General features: G+C 35.5%; 1 protein-coding gene across 1 annotated transcript; it reads left to right on the forward strand.

Moving 5' to 3' along the window:
- The first annotated feature begins 693 nt into the window (after positions 1–693).
- On the forward strand, positions 694–12,014 carry LOC117119499 (aspartyl/asparaginyl beta-hydroxylase-like). Its single transcript, XM_033264329.1, has 12 exons — positions 694–843; positions 3,933–4,103; positions 4,190–4,273; positions 4,462–5,606; positions 6,129–6,265; positions 6,505–6,605; positions 6,836–6,972; positions 7,520–7,711; positions 8,259–8,396; positions 9,190–9,325; positions 9,959–10,181; positions 11,662–12,014. The coding sequence occupies exons 1-12, from the start codon at positions 795–797 to the stop codon at positions 11,810–11,812; spliced, it is 2,664 nt and encodes an 887-aa protein (XP_033120220.1). The 5' UTR covers positions 694–794; the 3' UTR covers positions 11,813–12,014.
- The last annotated feature ends 2,890 nt before the right edge of the window (positions 12,015–14,904 follow it).

A 14,904-nucleotide genomic window follows, 5' to 3' on the forward strand; every position in this document is an offset into this window, starting at 1 on the left:
TTTTTGTTATTTTTTTTTTTTGTTTATTTGTTGTTTTTTTTTTCGGGATTGGAATGGGAAGGGAGGGGGTATCTTCGATTTCGGGATTGGAAAAGGGAAGGGAGGGGTAATTAAGACTTTGATTTTTACTTTCTGTTAAGCTCATTTACTTTTACTTTTGATTTGTCATGTTTTGATTTTGTTTGTTTTCTTATTTTTTTCTTGGACGCACCGTTTTCTACGTGTGCCACTGTTGTAAAAGTGTAGCTTCCAAATAAAGAATATAATATGGCTGCGCAATCGTTTCCATTTTGAAGCTGATACATCTATCTCTCATAAAATATCAAACATATTAATATTTTCCACCAAAAGGAGTTTCGAATTTAATGGAACATTTACATGACCTTTAAAAGTATAGTATATTTCAACTTCAATTTCCATAAATTGGCCAAAATTCGCTAAGTAGCACATACACTGCAGGAATGGGCCAAACAATTTCTAAGATCACAGTAATAGACGATTAACAAATGAGTAAAAACAACATTCAACAAAATGTCTACAATACAATGAATCCTATAAATACGAACCTCACGAAGAGAGACAAAAATAGGATACCAACAGGTAGGCCCTACAGATAACTGCCTGCCCGCCCTCACACGGAACTTGCGATTCAGAACGATAAGCGTCCGCGTCCGGTCGTGTGTTTGTGTGACGTGTCAGTGTGACAATATATACTGACCTGGATATGGAAAGAAAGCTGCTCAGCTCTGTTTATTTAATCTCAATCTGACGGGATAGTCAAATAAACAAAAAGTATGGCACCAAAACCCAGAAAAAGACTCAGGCAGAAAGACACCGGCAAAGGTAAGTAACTGATAGGGTAAATGAAGTGACGTGTAGAGTAAGTATACAGTGATTTATACGTAGGCCTACCAAGGCGGAGATTTCGAAGTAAAAATCGTGGTTAGGCTAGCGCTAGGCCTATAGGCTTGACCGACGAGCTGTGGCAACATTTGATTGACTGTCTGTGCTAGGCCTAGGCCGGTAGATGTGCTTATTTATAGTCTAGGCCTAGCACTGGAGCTAGTCTTCTGTACCAATTGGCCTTAGCTAGGCCTAGACATCTTACCATGTGTGCCTTCCTTTGCAGCCCATGAAACTGGGAAAAAATTAGGTCGGCAAAAATTTGCCTTGAAAATTGATGGTTAGGCCCCTACCTAGATAAAATTTAATAATTCGAGGCTAAGATGGTCACGGTGTTAAATAAACTGTCTACTATGCGAGATGCATGCAATTGACCTTCAGCATTAAATAATGTGCAGTGTCTATGCTTACGTCGAGACATAAACATTAATCATAGGCTGTGCTTACGCCGATCTATTGACTATGCGCAGGCAGCTTGTTACATCAAAGGCATAAGCATTGAGCAGCTATGCTTGTGCCGATGTCACAAGCCTACGCTTACGTATGTCATAAGCGCTGGTATGTTTACATCGATGCGGAGTACAAAGGCGATTCAGTAGCCTACGTCGAGATGTGAGCATTGGCTATGCGTAGCCTAGGTCCACAAAATTTTCCAAAAGACAAGCATGTCGTGATGAATTTACTAGGCATGGCATTACTAATAATACTAATGTTAAGTATCGAGACAAGGGCTACGTACCTAGTTTTTGCATACACTAGGCCTAGGCTTTTCTTTCCACCAACGAGTACAAATAGATTAGAACAAGCTGAGCCATTGGTGGAGTGTCTGAAATCTGTGGGGGGGGGGCAGGGGCGCGTGGAAAAAATGACCGGCAAGGACAAATTTTAGGGGGATATATGGAATATATGCAGGGATGGCACAGAATGGTCAACGGGAGACCGAGGTCCCCAATGAGAGCAAAGTGGGTGTGGTCGGACGCCGCTAAAAATGGTTTGAAAATGGTCCTGGGGAGACGAAGCCCCCGAAAAATATGACATTTAGGGGTTTCATATGCTTATTTAACTGATTTTTAAAAATAGATAGATCTATCTATTCAATTTAGAAAATAGATGTTTTGTTTTCTCCCCGACGAAGCATGTTTTTTTTTTTTTTTTTTTTTTTTTGGGGGGGGGGGGGGGGGGGGGGAAGAATGGGGAAGGAAAATTAAATTATCTTGGGGTAAATTCCCCTTTCCCCCATAGCGCCACCACTGAGAATAAGAAAACGTACTCCCATAATTATTAGTTACCTCTTTGTTTCCACTTATTCAAGGACTCGCCATCATCGTCGTGTAAACAAATATTTTTGTCATTTTGGTTTGCCTGTGCGTGCCACATGTAACTTTAATGTAGGCCTATATTGATATGTGGACGTTTTCCCTGTTTTATTCTGAATGGCAAATTGAGTAAAATAAGTTTGTATACACATTTTGTATAAAAATTGTTCCAAAACCTTATACTTACCTTTCATCATTTAGAACACCATTTTTTAAACATTATATTTCATTTATTCGCTTCATCAATATATACAAAAAAGAAGACAGACATACAATGGACCGACAAAAGGAGGCTGGCTTCCCAAAAAGAGACTGTAGGGTCGCCAAATGAAACAATGTTTTATTCATCAATCTAAGGGAGAGTACAATATTGCTCTTTTTTTATAATGACATTTCTCACAGTAAAATTGATCTGCAAAGAACCAATACTGTTTGCTAAACATAAAAAATGGTTATATGTTCTATTGAATATTTTTGTTTTGGAGGCATTTATTCAGCTGGTTGGTAAAACATCCATACAACGCAAGTCGGCAGAAATATTACTATAAAAGAATCCATCCTACAGCAATTTTTGTATTGTAACATGATTAAATAGGCCGACTTCTGAGATCATGTTGGCAGTTTAGATTGGCTGTAATCCAGCTATTTGAGGAAGATAAATAATTAAATTTTAGTATAATGTATATCAAAATTATTGTATTAAATAACAAACAATATTCCAAATACTTTTAAGCTTTTCTGATGCATAGGAAGCGAGTACGGTAATTTTTATGATTAATGACGGTACTAATGTCGACCAGAGATGGCGCTTTGCATTACCTTATTATGCCAGCGAATGTGAAGCCTAGGCAGGCGATAGATGAGGGAAAATTACTTGATTTTGAGGTGTATTATTACGATTTAGGTTAAATTACGTGGATCGTATTTCAAAATGTTTCTTCTTAAAAGTTATTGACACAATGAACTTTCGGGTTACGCCAAAAGAATTACAAAATTATTGAAATGAATGTTTGCTTACAAATGAATCCACACACACACATAAAATAGCCAGTGAATAATGCTTCCCCGGTTGGGCCTACGCCTTGCGTTGCCATAAGCCCGTCATCGGCATAAGCATAGCATATGATTAATGTTTTTGTAAAAAATAATTTCCCAAAAACGTTGAAGGTTACAGGCAGGTAATGCATGAAAGCATGGGCCATGTACATGTAGAGCATGCCAGGGCTAGGCCTAACTAATTAATCATATTAAATAAAAGGCAGCATTTGAAAAAATTCAGCAAATAGGATATGACCAGGGTTTGACTGTACAGTGTCGTGTCTAGGAGTCTTGAAATGGAAGGGGAGGGGGCTGATAGGGTGGCTCGATAATTAAGTGAGGGGCACTAGGTCACCAAATAAGGTAATTTTTTAACTACTCATATTAGGGGCGATTAGGGGAGCAAACATTTTTGGGGGCGTGCACACCTCCCTAGATACGCCACTGCAACATTTTTTGTTCATCCAATCAGAACGTTCAATTCAAATAAATCATTAACTATCTTTGAAGCAAATCAAACAATTTAGTTTTTATGATTTACAGACTTTACTTTGAATATTCATAACCTCAACTCATTTCAAAAGGACATTCACTTTCATACACTTATCAATGAGATATGTTGTGTTAAATTAGGTGTTGTATAAACAAATTAATGACTATTTCTGGATATTTCAGGTGACTCAGATAATTCACAGAATGGAAAAGCAAAGAAAGGAGATAGGGGGGAGGCAAGTGACTCTTCAAGTGGCATATTGACAAAGCTAATAGTGTTGCTTGTTGTGGCTGCTATTGTTGGTTTTGCTGCTGCAGTTCATCTTGGTTACATCGATATAAAACAGCTTCAAGGTAAAGTGCTGTAGATTCATTCCATGTTTTGATTTTGCTTTAAAGTCTGAAAATATGATCATAATATTTAATATTGCTTTCCATAGAATTGAATGGTGCTGTTGACCCAGAATCCAAAAGTAGCCAATCTCAGAAACCAGTTGTGTCAGAAACTGAAGAAAAGGATGATGGTTAGTGATGATATAAAAAAAATTGCTATATGTTCCATTGAATCCTGAATATAAGACTGAACCATTCTTGTACATAACTATGTTTTACATAATATAAATGTCATGAACAGTGCATCATACAAATTAATTTTTAAATTCTCTGTGTCCTTTTTTTTCCCAAATTTAATAATCATTTGATTTCCCTTAAGATGATAGAGTAAAGAGAGATAAGCCAGAGCCTATAAAAGAGACATCAAAAAGCAAGAGAGAAACAGCTCCTAAGGAGTCTAAAAAGAAGGAAGAGAACATTGCTAAATCAAGTGAAAAACCTGAAGTAAAGAAAGAGAAGGTACCAGAGCCTAAGAAAGAGAAGACACCAGAATCAAAAACAACAAAGGCACCAGAACCGAAAAAAGAGGTACCTGAAGTGAAGGAAGAGAAAGCACAAAAGCCTAAAAAAGAGAAGACCCCAGAGCCAAAGAAAGAGAAGGCACCAGAGCCAAAGAAAGAAAAGGCACAAGAGCCTAAGAAAGAAAAGCCTCCAGTGCCAAAGAAAGAGAAGTCACCAGAGCTAAAGAAAGAGAAGTCACCAGAGCCAAAGAAAGAGAAAGTACCAGAGCCAAAGAAAGAGAAGGCACCAGACCCAAAGAAAGAAAAGGCACAAGAGCCTAAGAAAGAAAAGCCTCCAGTGCCAAAGAAAGAGAAGTCACCAGAGCCAAAGAAAGAGAAAGTACCAGAGCCAAAGAAAGAGAAGGTGCCAGAGCCAAAGAAAGAAAAGGCACAAGAGCCAAAGGAAGAGAAGGCACCAGAGCCCAGGAAGGAAAAGCCACCAGAACCAAAGAAAGATAAGGCAGCAGAGCAAAAGGAAAAATCCAACATAAAGGAAAAAAGAATACCAGAGCCGACAAGACAGGTTAAATTGGAAAAAGAGAAAACACTAGAACCAGAAAAAGAAAAGGCACCAGAGGCAAAAAATGAAAAGGCTCCAGAGCAGAAAAAAGAAAAGGTTCCAGAGCCAAAGAAAGAGAAAAGGCCAGAGCCTAAGAAGGAAAAACCAGAAGAACCAAAGGAAGATAAAACACATGAGGTAAGAGGAGATAAGGCACCGAAAACAGAGAAAGAAAAGGAAACAGAGTCAAAGCAAGAGAAAACCCCAGAGCCAAAGAAAGAAAAGGCACCAGAGCCGAAGAAAGAAAAGGCGCCAGAACCAAAGAAGGAATCGGATGTGAATCAAGGTGAAAAGAGTAAGAAAATAAAAACTAGGAGAGAAGAAGTAATTGAGGAAGGGCGCACCAATGCATATGATAAGAAAATTGAAAAGGAATTAGACATCGCTGAAGACTTACTATCACAGGTTAGTTACTTTAAGTAATTATCTAGGAAGCATGTGGCATGGTGGTATTGCTTTGGGCTTCAAATTGGAAGGTTACGGTTTCAATTCTGTAGCTGATCTATGTGTTTGAGTCTTAACAGAAAGTTAAAATGGCACTGCATTAAAATTAAGGGATATTCCACTGAGGGAGCAGAGTATGTGTTTTATAGAAATTTGTTACAATGAACAGGGTAAAATGTGAAGCACATAAACTCAGAGGCTTTGGCATATGTGTTTACAAGACTAACTTTACTGTAAATTATTCTTCGTAAACATGTATCTTTATATTTATAATTTGGGCTCATGATTCAAATAAATAAATGGAAATAAATTGAATCAAGGTTTAACAATTTGAAGTTAATAGTTCAATTGATTGCACATTTTTGTAAATTTAGAGGAAAGATTTAAACCTTCATGTGGGATCTATGTCTTTTTTCCTATCCCCCTATCATTTTGCATTGCCATTCACTTTAATTTGCAAGTAACGTTACTTATTTTCGGCAGAAAAAATTTGAATCTTCACTAAGACGCTTTGAGAAACTGTTGACAGTGCATCCAGCGAGTCCACGTGCACGCCTGGGGCGCGGCAATGCACTGAATGCCCTTGCAGAGGAGCAGCGCAGTAACGATCTACTAAATGCGTAAGTTGATCACAGTTTGCACATTTCTAAATTTTAGATAAATGAGAAGTCCAAGGGAATGATAAAAGAGTCATTAGTGGAATAGCTGCTACTGCACTGAAAGTGACAGTATTGCAATGAAAGTAACACTGTAACAGGAAGGCAGTGGTACTACTGTATGGTTCTATGTTATAAAGTCAATGAAAAGTCACAAAACCAGTTGTTAAATTTCCGAGTTTTTTACATATTTTTTTTGATAGATGCATTACTGCGTATGATGAGGCTGCAAGGGCACCAAACTGCCCAAAGGAAATACTGAGAGAGGCGTTGGTATCGCAAGCTGATAGGCTGAAATTTCTAGGTAAGTCATTAATTAAAATATTGATAAATAATGACTAGACCCAGATATCTATAGAATTGCTTGTCCAATGTGTTTGATCATTTTTTTAAATTGTAATTTTAAAGCAGTTATTATAGTTTTGGATTCAGGAATTGAAATTATGGGGATCCCAGAGAGGGACAGATGCATCCTTCTATGTCTAGTATCTATTTGTAAGGCATTTTAAAATGTTTTTAATGTATATTTTTAAGGAAATTCTGTAAAAGCAGTTTCTGTACTTGAAGACCTAAATAAGAAAGTTCCAAATGATGTGAAGATTCTGCGAGAGCTGGGTGTTGCTCATTTGATTCGTGGCAGTAATGACAATGCAAGACCAATATTCCAGAAGGTATTATTATTCGTTTCAAAAATACATTAAAATATCTAAGTTCATTCAATGTGATAACCAGTCGATAAGATATATGTATGTCTATGCATTATGATGTAGTGAAAGTGATTATTTGGGAACTTCTGACCGCCATCACATGTGACTGTTGCTTCGTTTAGTTATCAACCCTTTTTGTTTTTCTAGATGAGATTGATGGTAACTTAGTCATGTGATCAGTGTTTTATGCTTTATCAAATCTCCGCAGAAGCAGATACTGTACTTCAGTTTATAGATTTAATGATCTTTTTAATGAAGCTCCCTATTGCAGTGTTGAAACAGTGGTGTCCTGTATTTCTTACTGAAGCCTGGCTTCGTTAAAATCACTACACTGTCGCTACAACTGGTATTTTAAGTGCAATCGTTATACTGCTTAGCAGTCCCCCAATGTAATAGGCAAGGCTCTTCAATTCAACCGACCAATCAGAATCACGAAAAGCTGTCCATAATAATAGCTCGTAGCAATTGCATGGAAACCAAGCTTTATTGTTATCTCTTCATTTTTCAATAGATTCTTCAACTCTCTCCTAAAGATGGTCATGCGAAGGTGCATCTGGGCTTCATTGTGAAGTCAGAGAATAAATATGAAGAGTCCATTCCATTGCTGAAGGAGGGAATAGCAACCGGAGAGGAGGGCACACAAGAAGGAAAATATTATTTCCACCTTGGCGATGCATTATACAGATTGGGAAAAAAAGATGAGGTACCACATTGTAAATTTCTTACTTTCGTTGCATTGCAGTTTCGCCAGTGTGGGCTCATAGGGGCTTGTTCAGGTTTCCTTGTTGTTACATTTAAATTAACATAGCACGAGTGTGTTTCCGACAACAAGAGAAAAATTGTATACTTTTATACTTTTTTTATACTAGCTTATACTAACAGAATAAGCAAACTAAAAATGAAGGCTTTATCAGTTTTAATATAATATTATTTTGATGTGAGTTAAACGCTAGAATAAGTAAATGAACACTATTTTGATGAATCATAGTGCCTTTCCTTGCCCATTATTTCTCACATTAATGCTGGGCAATTAAACATTACCCTTTCCTATACTTTAACACTGATCACACCCATTGTACGTCACGTGACTGGCTGTAAATTTTGATGCGAGTTTGCGTCGGGAAAAACATTATGGGAGTGATGTTTTGCCCTACCTGACCTGTTATAATTAATAATTTTATCTTTGCTTTTTTCTTACTGTTTTACCTAATTTTATTAAAAGTTTTATTACATTTTTTTTTTTGTTGCAGGCGTATGAAATATATAATGAGGCTGCAGATAAAGGTTTCTTCATGTCTAAATGGCAACGGTCATTGTACAATGTTGATTCGTTGACATCCAAGCCGTGGTGGACCCCAGAATCTGCTCTTATTTCAAAGTATGCAAAAGTAAGTACCAATATAAGACAATGGTGCCACATGGCACAAAGAGGATAGGTGAGGTAACGTAAACAATAAGGTTATAGAATACTTTTAAAATTATATGAAATTTTATGATGAATTTTTAAAATCTAATAGTTGATTTAGACAAGATAAAATGTTACACAGACATGTGCTGGGAGAAATTTAACAAGAGTTTAAAGGCATGTTATGTTTGGTTTGTACACTTCCAGACATTGCTGAGGCCTGTAACACTATTAAGATATGTACCATATATTTGTGCTCATGCTGACGGGGTGGGGATAATCTTTCTCATTTATGTTACACGTATCTTCACTGTCTATCTACTTAAAGATCATAAGCAGTTAGTGAATTCTTAAAATCTAATAGTTGATTTAGACAAGATAAAATGTTACACAGGCATGTGCTGGGAGAAATTTAACCAGAGTTTGAAGGCATGTTATGTTTGGTTTGTACACTTCCAGACATTACTGAGGCCTGTATCACTATTAAGATATGTACCATTTATTTGTGCTCATGCTGACAGGGTGGGGATAATCTTTCTCATTTATGTTACGCGTATCTTCACTCTCTATCTACTTAAAGATCATAAGCAGTTAGTTCACTCACTTAAATAAAATCAGGGCTGTATCCATTGGTACCAGCTTTTATTTAACAAGGTTTAAATTCAGTCATTTGATGGTGGAGAGGTGGTGAAGATGATTCTTTCTAATGTCTGTTGAAATCCGCTATAATATTTTAAAATTTTTATTAATTAATTACCTCTCTACTGTACCTTCAGCTTCTTGAAGATAATTGGAAAGTTATACGTGATGAAGGCCTGGCAAACCTGGATTCTAAAACCGGGTCATTTGTACCAGAAGTCGAAAACCTCCGTGAGAGTGGTGATTGGAAACAGTTTACATTATACCAGCGAGGTTGGTAACATCTAGAATCTGGTTCTGATTTTACCTGGGTGTACATGTCACATTATTTTATATAATCTCTTTCTTTTAGGTATTTGATTCATTCCCAACTGTTGCAGATGGGAATGAACCTTTCCAGAGCATTAATAATCTAATTGATCAGAACCTGTGAAAAAACATTTATCACTTGAAATGTGTTCCAAATAATATTAAAAGTAATTTCAATAATTTTCCCAAGATTGGTCCAATAATATTTAGACCATATCATAATAAACAGCACCTTTTTCCCTTGTCAGGCTTGCATCTATCTCTAGGGGGCCACTGTCCCGATTGCAGCTTCAGAGCACCTGCACATTTGTGGCAGGGCAAATGTGTTTCCTGTTGCTTTGTTTAAGCCACCTAGGTAGAGGTTCGGAAACACAAAAGAGTAAATAAATAATAAAATAACATTGTAGAAAAGGCTGCCTCTGCAAGTGGAAATGGCGCCGTGAACAATGGATGGATATGTGTGCCTTAACATGACATAATTATTATAATTATTGTTGTTATTATTATTTTTGTGTTTTTATCATTAAGTTGATTTATATGGCAAAAATAGAAAGTCACTTCAATAAGCAAGAATTAAAGTTAATTTTGATTTTTCAGGTAAAAAGAATGAGGCTAATTGTAAGAAAACACCACAGACTTGCAAAATCTTAGACCAGATCCCCATGGCAACTACCAACAAGCGTGGCCAAATTAAGTATTCAGTGCTTCAGCCTGGGACCCATATATGGCCTCATTGTGGCCCAACTAACTGCCGCCTAAGAAGTCATCTCGGTCTCGTGGTTCCAGAAGGGGTGAGGATACGAGTCAAAGATGATATTAGGTAGGTTGTTCATACTGGAATTCTTCCATGTTTACAGATTACAAAATTGAGAATATTATTATTAACTGTTATTATATTGCAATAATTAATTTCAACACCAACAATGCAATAGAAAAAAACATACTTTTAACCCAATAGAAAATATGATTATTAAAATGTTGTAATTAAGATCATATTGCTGGAAATTCTTCATCGGGTGGGGTCCAAGCAGGGGATTTACGTTGATGACGATTAGCAACTAATTACCTATTGAGATGTCAAGTGCAGTAATGAGATATTTTTTGATTTATCAATCATTTAGCGTTTTCGATTGGAACTTATCCATTGAGTATGTTAACCACATTAAGAACAAACTCAACAAAGTATTTTGAATGTTAAGTACAAACTCAACGAAAAATTAGTGTTATTTAACCAACCGAATACGAAAAGTACTTGACAGATTTTCTGTTGAGCACGAAAGTTCCCATTTGAATACAAGAATTATCTCTTTAAAAAGTATTTTTAATAATGCATTCTATTGAAGTATAATCATTTTATCCCTGGAATATCAGATGATATCTACCTTTTTTACTCCAAAAATAAGCAAATGGCATAATGGCCGGCCACGATAAAAGAATTTTTTTATTCAACCTGGCAACTGTCACTAATAGACTTTTGCCGCTATTTACCATGGCTATTTCCATTGTGACAGTATGTACAGTAAATAGACTGCTACAGTATTAGTAGATCTCTACTATAATGCAAACCCCACAACCACATCAGCTCCCACCGACAACACTCAAATGGATAGATGGAATTATTCTGAATACTTAATCAATATTCATTGTTCTTCCTTAAGGTCCAGTTAACAGTTGAAAACATGTTTAGAATATGAAATAATATTTGAAAAAATGATTTTTAAAAAAAACCAAAAAAAAAAACAAAAACAGTGAAAATTGGTATACACAAGAAGCAAAAAGAAACAGTTTTACTTATCAAATTTTTAAATGAATGCAATGTTAAAGATTTTAATAAACTGCCTGTATCTAAGATTTAAGAGCTTTTGATTTGTGCGACGACGCTAGAACGGAATTACTCATGCGTGACGGTCCTACCTGGCATCCTGCGTTCTCTGCACACATAGATTTGGACAAATTGTGTTCCAGAATCTACTCGAAGAGATGACCTTAACGTTCTCGCATGCACAGATGACTTTTTCTGACGTCATTACGTTCTACCGTCGTCGCGCAATCGAAAGCAAATGGCATAGCATTGTCCAAATCATGCTTTTAGACCACAATATTAGGGATTGGCAATCCAAAATAATAATATTTCGAGAGGCGAATTATTTTTTTTAACTTGAAGTTGGACGCAGGGGGTCCAGACCTGTCTGACGAGGAGGGGAAATTCCCCCCGCCACCACCACTGAATATGGGTTCTCAAACAGTCACCTAAGCATGTTAGACAGCTGGATTAATTGTTGACTTTTAATGTTTTTCAGGACATGGCATGAAGGAAAGCTAATGATCTTTGATGATTCTTTTGAGCATGAGGTTTGGCATGAAGGCAGTAGTCTAAGATTGGTTCTTATAGTGGATTTCTGGCATCCAGAACTAACAGAGTCACAGAAGAGAAAGCTAACAGCTATCTAAACAGTGGATGCTGAAAGTTGAAGAATTAAGTTTTGTCTTCCAAGTTACCTCCATATTCATCATGCCGTAAGTGGTTGATGTGAGTCACTTGATCGGGGGTCACATGACATGCCCAAGACATGTTACAGTGCTGGGTCAGTAGTCAATTATGTTTAATAAAGGTCACATTCATTGAAAGGTCACATTGATATACAATATAATTCGTGGGGTTTTTTATATAGCGGTCACAATTTAGCTGAAAGGCTACAAGAATGATATTTAAAAAAAATAAAACATGAACTTGAACCTAGGATCAGATGATTGGTCATTGGTCACTTAATAACCATGTGACAGGGCTACATATTATGATCACATGGTTAGAGCCTAATTATCGGGGAACATGACTGATATTTTGTTGGTCACATTTTCTTGTTAAATGAATTTTATTTTCTGGTTTAATTCATTGCAGTTGTGCAATTTGTACTAGATTATACTCAATATTTTGAATGAGATAAAAAAAAAAAACCCAATTTTCCCATGATAATTATAATCATGAAAAGTAACATCGCCCATGAATTTTTTTGTCTTAATTTATTGATTCATATTATATTTCTATTGTTTAAGATACCATTTTGGTAGTAACTCAAGTTAGGCATTTCTGCATTTCTATGTTTATGTGTCCTAGAAATCTGATAATTAAGAAAATTAAGAAGTCAGCAAATCAGACGTCTTTTAACTTTATTAAAAATAATAAAATTAAACCTTAACCTGTAAAGGGTAAAGGTCAGCTTACTGCTTCAGTATAATGTTGACGAATACCTTAATGTAGCATTTTTGTTTAATCATATAATGATGCTGGGTTCAGCTACTTTGCAGAAATTGTTGGTTAAGATACAGTACTTATTTTTAAATGTCTTTGCTATTAAGCATCATAAACTACTTAAAATTCATTTTATAAAAAAAAGTTATGTAAGTGTTTTTAGTATAATATTGTCGTGTTAGATACTAGTATTTTATTTAATTTATAATAATAGTTACCTGGTGCTTCCCAATTTTAATCTCCCGTCTTGACAGTTTATATTTTGTCTTTATTTTAAAGATATACTGACTACCTGTGTTAGGCTAAGAATATGCTTGCTACAACTTAAATTAGTTATTAACTTCCAGTTGAAATTTACAATGAGGAAACATTTCCCTTGGATTTATATAAATAATACTGTATTTAAATTTTGTGTGGACCTTTAATTTGGTGTGTACAGTAATTAATAATTGATTATTAAATTAAAAATTTGCACTGTAAATCAGCAAAAAATAAATTATTTTGATCTGTAGACCTATCTCATTGGAAGCTGATAGCATTTTTTTTAAAGTGAGCAATCTAAGGCCAAGTAAAAAAAAAGTAGTTTCTTGTCCTAATATTTTTTAAAAAGGAGAATGAGGGAACTTTTTTTTCCCCGAGATGGCAAATCCAAGATGGTCGATGGGAAACAGCTACTACTTTCTCACTTTTACCAAGTAGACACATCGAAAACAAATAACTAGACATGATTCATACCATATGTATCCCCAACCACGAACAGTTGAGAGAGGAGTTAGCCAGATTTGTGTACATTTTGTAAAATAAAGGAAAGAAAAAAAGAAAAAAAAAATTGGTGAGGCAGAGAAAATGTATGAGCAAGGTGACGAGAAACAAGTAATTTTTTTTTATTTGGCCTGTTTTAAGTCAGTTGAGTATTTTTCAATTTTACTACAGTCTGAGTCAGTATATCTTTAAACTTTGTAGTTTTTTAGATGAAGCAATAATGTTTTGTTGTTTTATGTTTGATATAGAGTTTTGAAAAAGGAAATCTGGAAAATGGGATTACTGTATACTGTTATTTTTGTTTTTTACTTTGTTTAATTGCAATAATCCAAAAACATTTCCATAGACACAACCCTCTCGCCAAGTTGTAGAACAGAAATTGACAATAGGCCTACTAGCTTAATTGTACTACTGTATTATAGCTTGTTACATTATAAGAACAATAGTTTAGAACTTGTGTGTAATATTGAATGATTGAAGTATCAATAATACTGTCTGGTTCCTTCCTACCTAACTAAATAATTATGTTAACTTTAAGTTCAGTTGTAGAGTAAGTATGACATTTTATTATTGCTTTTTATAAGTGCCTTGCCAATATTTGAACAGTCAGTGCCGGCCTGTAACTAGGGATGTTTCTGTAGTTCAGCCAAACTCCTTTTTCAAGTGTACCCCTCCCATATGATAAACCAAACTACCCCTTTTGCATCAAACACCATCAAAATGAGGATGAAATTCACCATGTACATGTTATGTTGTTTCAGTGCCAGTTGTCTTCTCACCTGACTACTACAGCATGGTCCTGTGGCTCTCGTAAGACTGCTTAATGAATCATTGTTACATGCTGATGCTTATTTGACATTGTGTGTTCACATAGTGAATGTTTTTTATAGTCCTAACTTTCTTTCCCAACAGGGGTCGTGTGTACCCTGGACCTCTCGCTGGCACTGTCAATCCTGGTCCAATCCTGGTCATGCTTGTGTACATGGGCAAGGGATTTTATCAACATTTGTCTCTTATTAAAAGATGTACTGTTCCTTGCAAAAAACAAAAAAAAAATCATAAAAATCATTTTTGAAATTTACTTGCCCATTTTGAAGTAAAAAAATTAATGTATTTAAAAAATGCTTACCCATAAAAAACATCATTTTACATATTATGTTTTATTACAATTATCCAGGGAACACATTTTTTTAATTTAATAATTTCTATGCTCAAGTTAATAATTTGTATGTTACTGCAAAATGAGCAAGTTAATTTAAAAATAATTTTTTATGATTTTGGTGATTTTCAAGGGACAGTACATCTTTAACGAGTCACCAGAATATAGATATGTACAGTTCCTTCCCGAGAATAAATGGCAGGCCCGTAATTTATTTAATTTGTGGGAATTCGTTTCAGTGGAAAGTGGACCTTTTGGCTTGTATGATCTCCGATACTCTGGAGAACACTGTAAATATATCATCGAATATCAATTTTTCGTTTTTAAATGCGGACCTTCTCCGGTTTTTGGGTGGTTCATGGTAACCTCCTT

This window comes from Anneissia japonica, unplaced genomic scaffold, assembly GCF_011630105.1.
Source record: "Anneissia japonica isolate Jap-2015-1 unplaced genomic scaffold, ASM1163010v1 scaffold287752_len1182401_cov188, whole genome shotgun sequence".
In the NCBI taxonomy this organism is placed as follows: domain Eukaryota; kingdom Metazoa; phylum Echinodermata; class Crinoidea; order Comatulida; family Comatulidae; genus Anneissia; species Anneissia japonica.

Coding starts and splice junctions, on each gene's coding strand:
- LOC117119499 (XM_033264329.1), top strand. CDS start 795: ATGGCACCAAAACCCAGAAAAAGACTCAGGCAGAAAGACACCGGCAAA. Junction 6,266..6,504: donor AGTAACGATCTACTAAATGC/GTAAGTTGATCA, acceptor TTTTTTTGATAG/ATGCATTACTGCGTATGATG. Junction 8,397..9,189: donor TTATTTCAAAGTATGCAAAA/GTAAGTACCAAT, acceptor CTGTACCTTCAG/CTTCTTGAAGATAATTGGAA.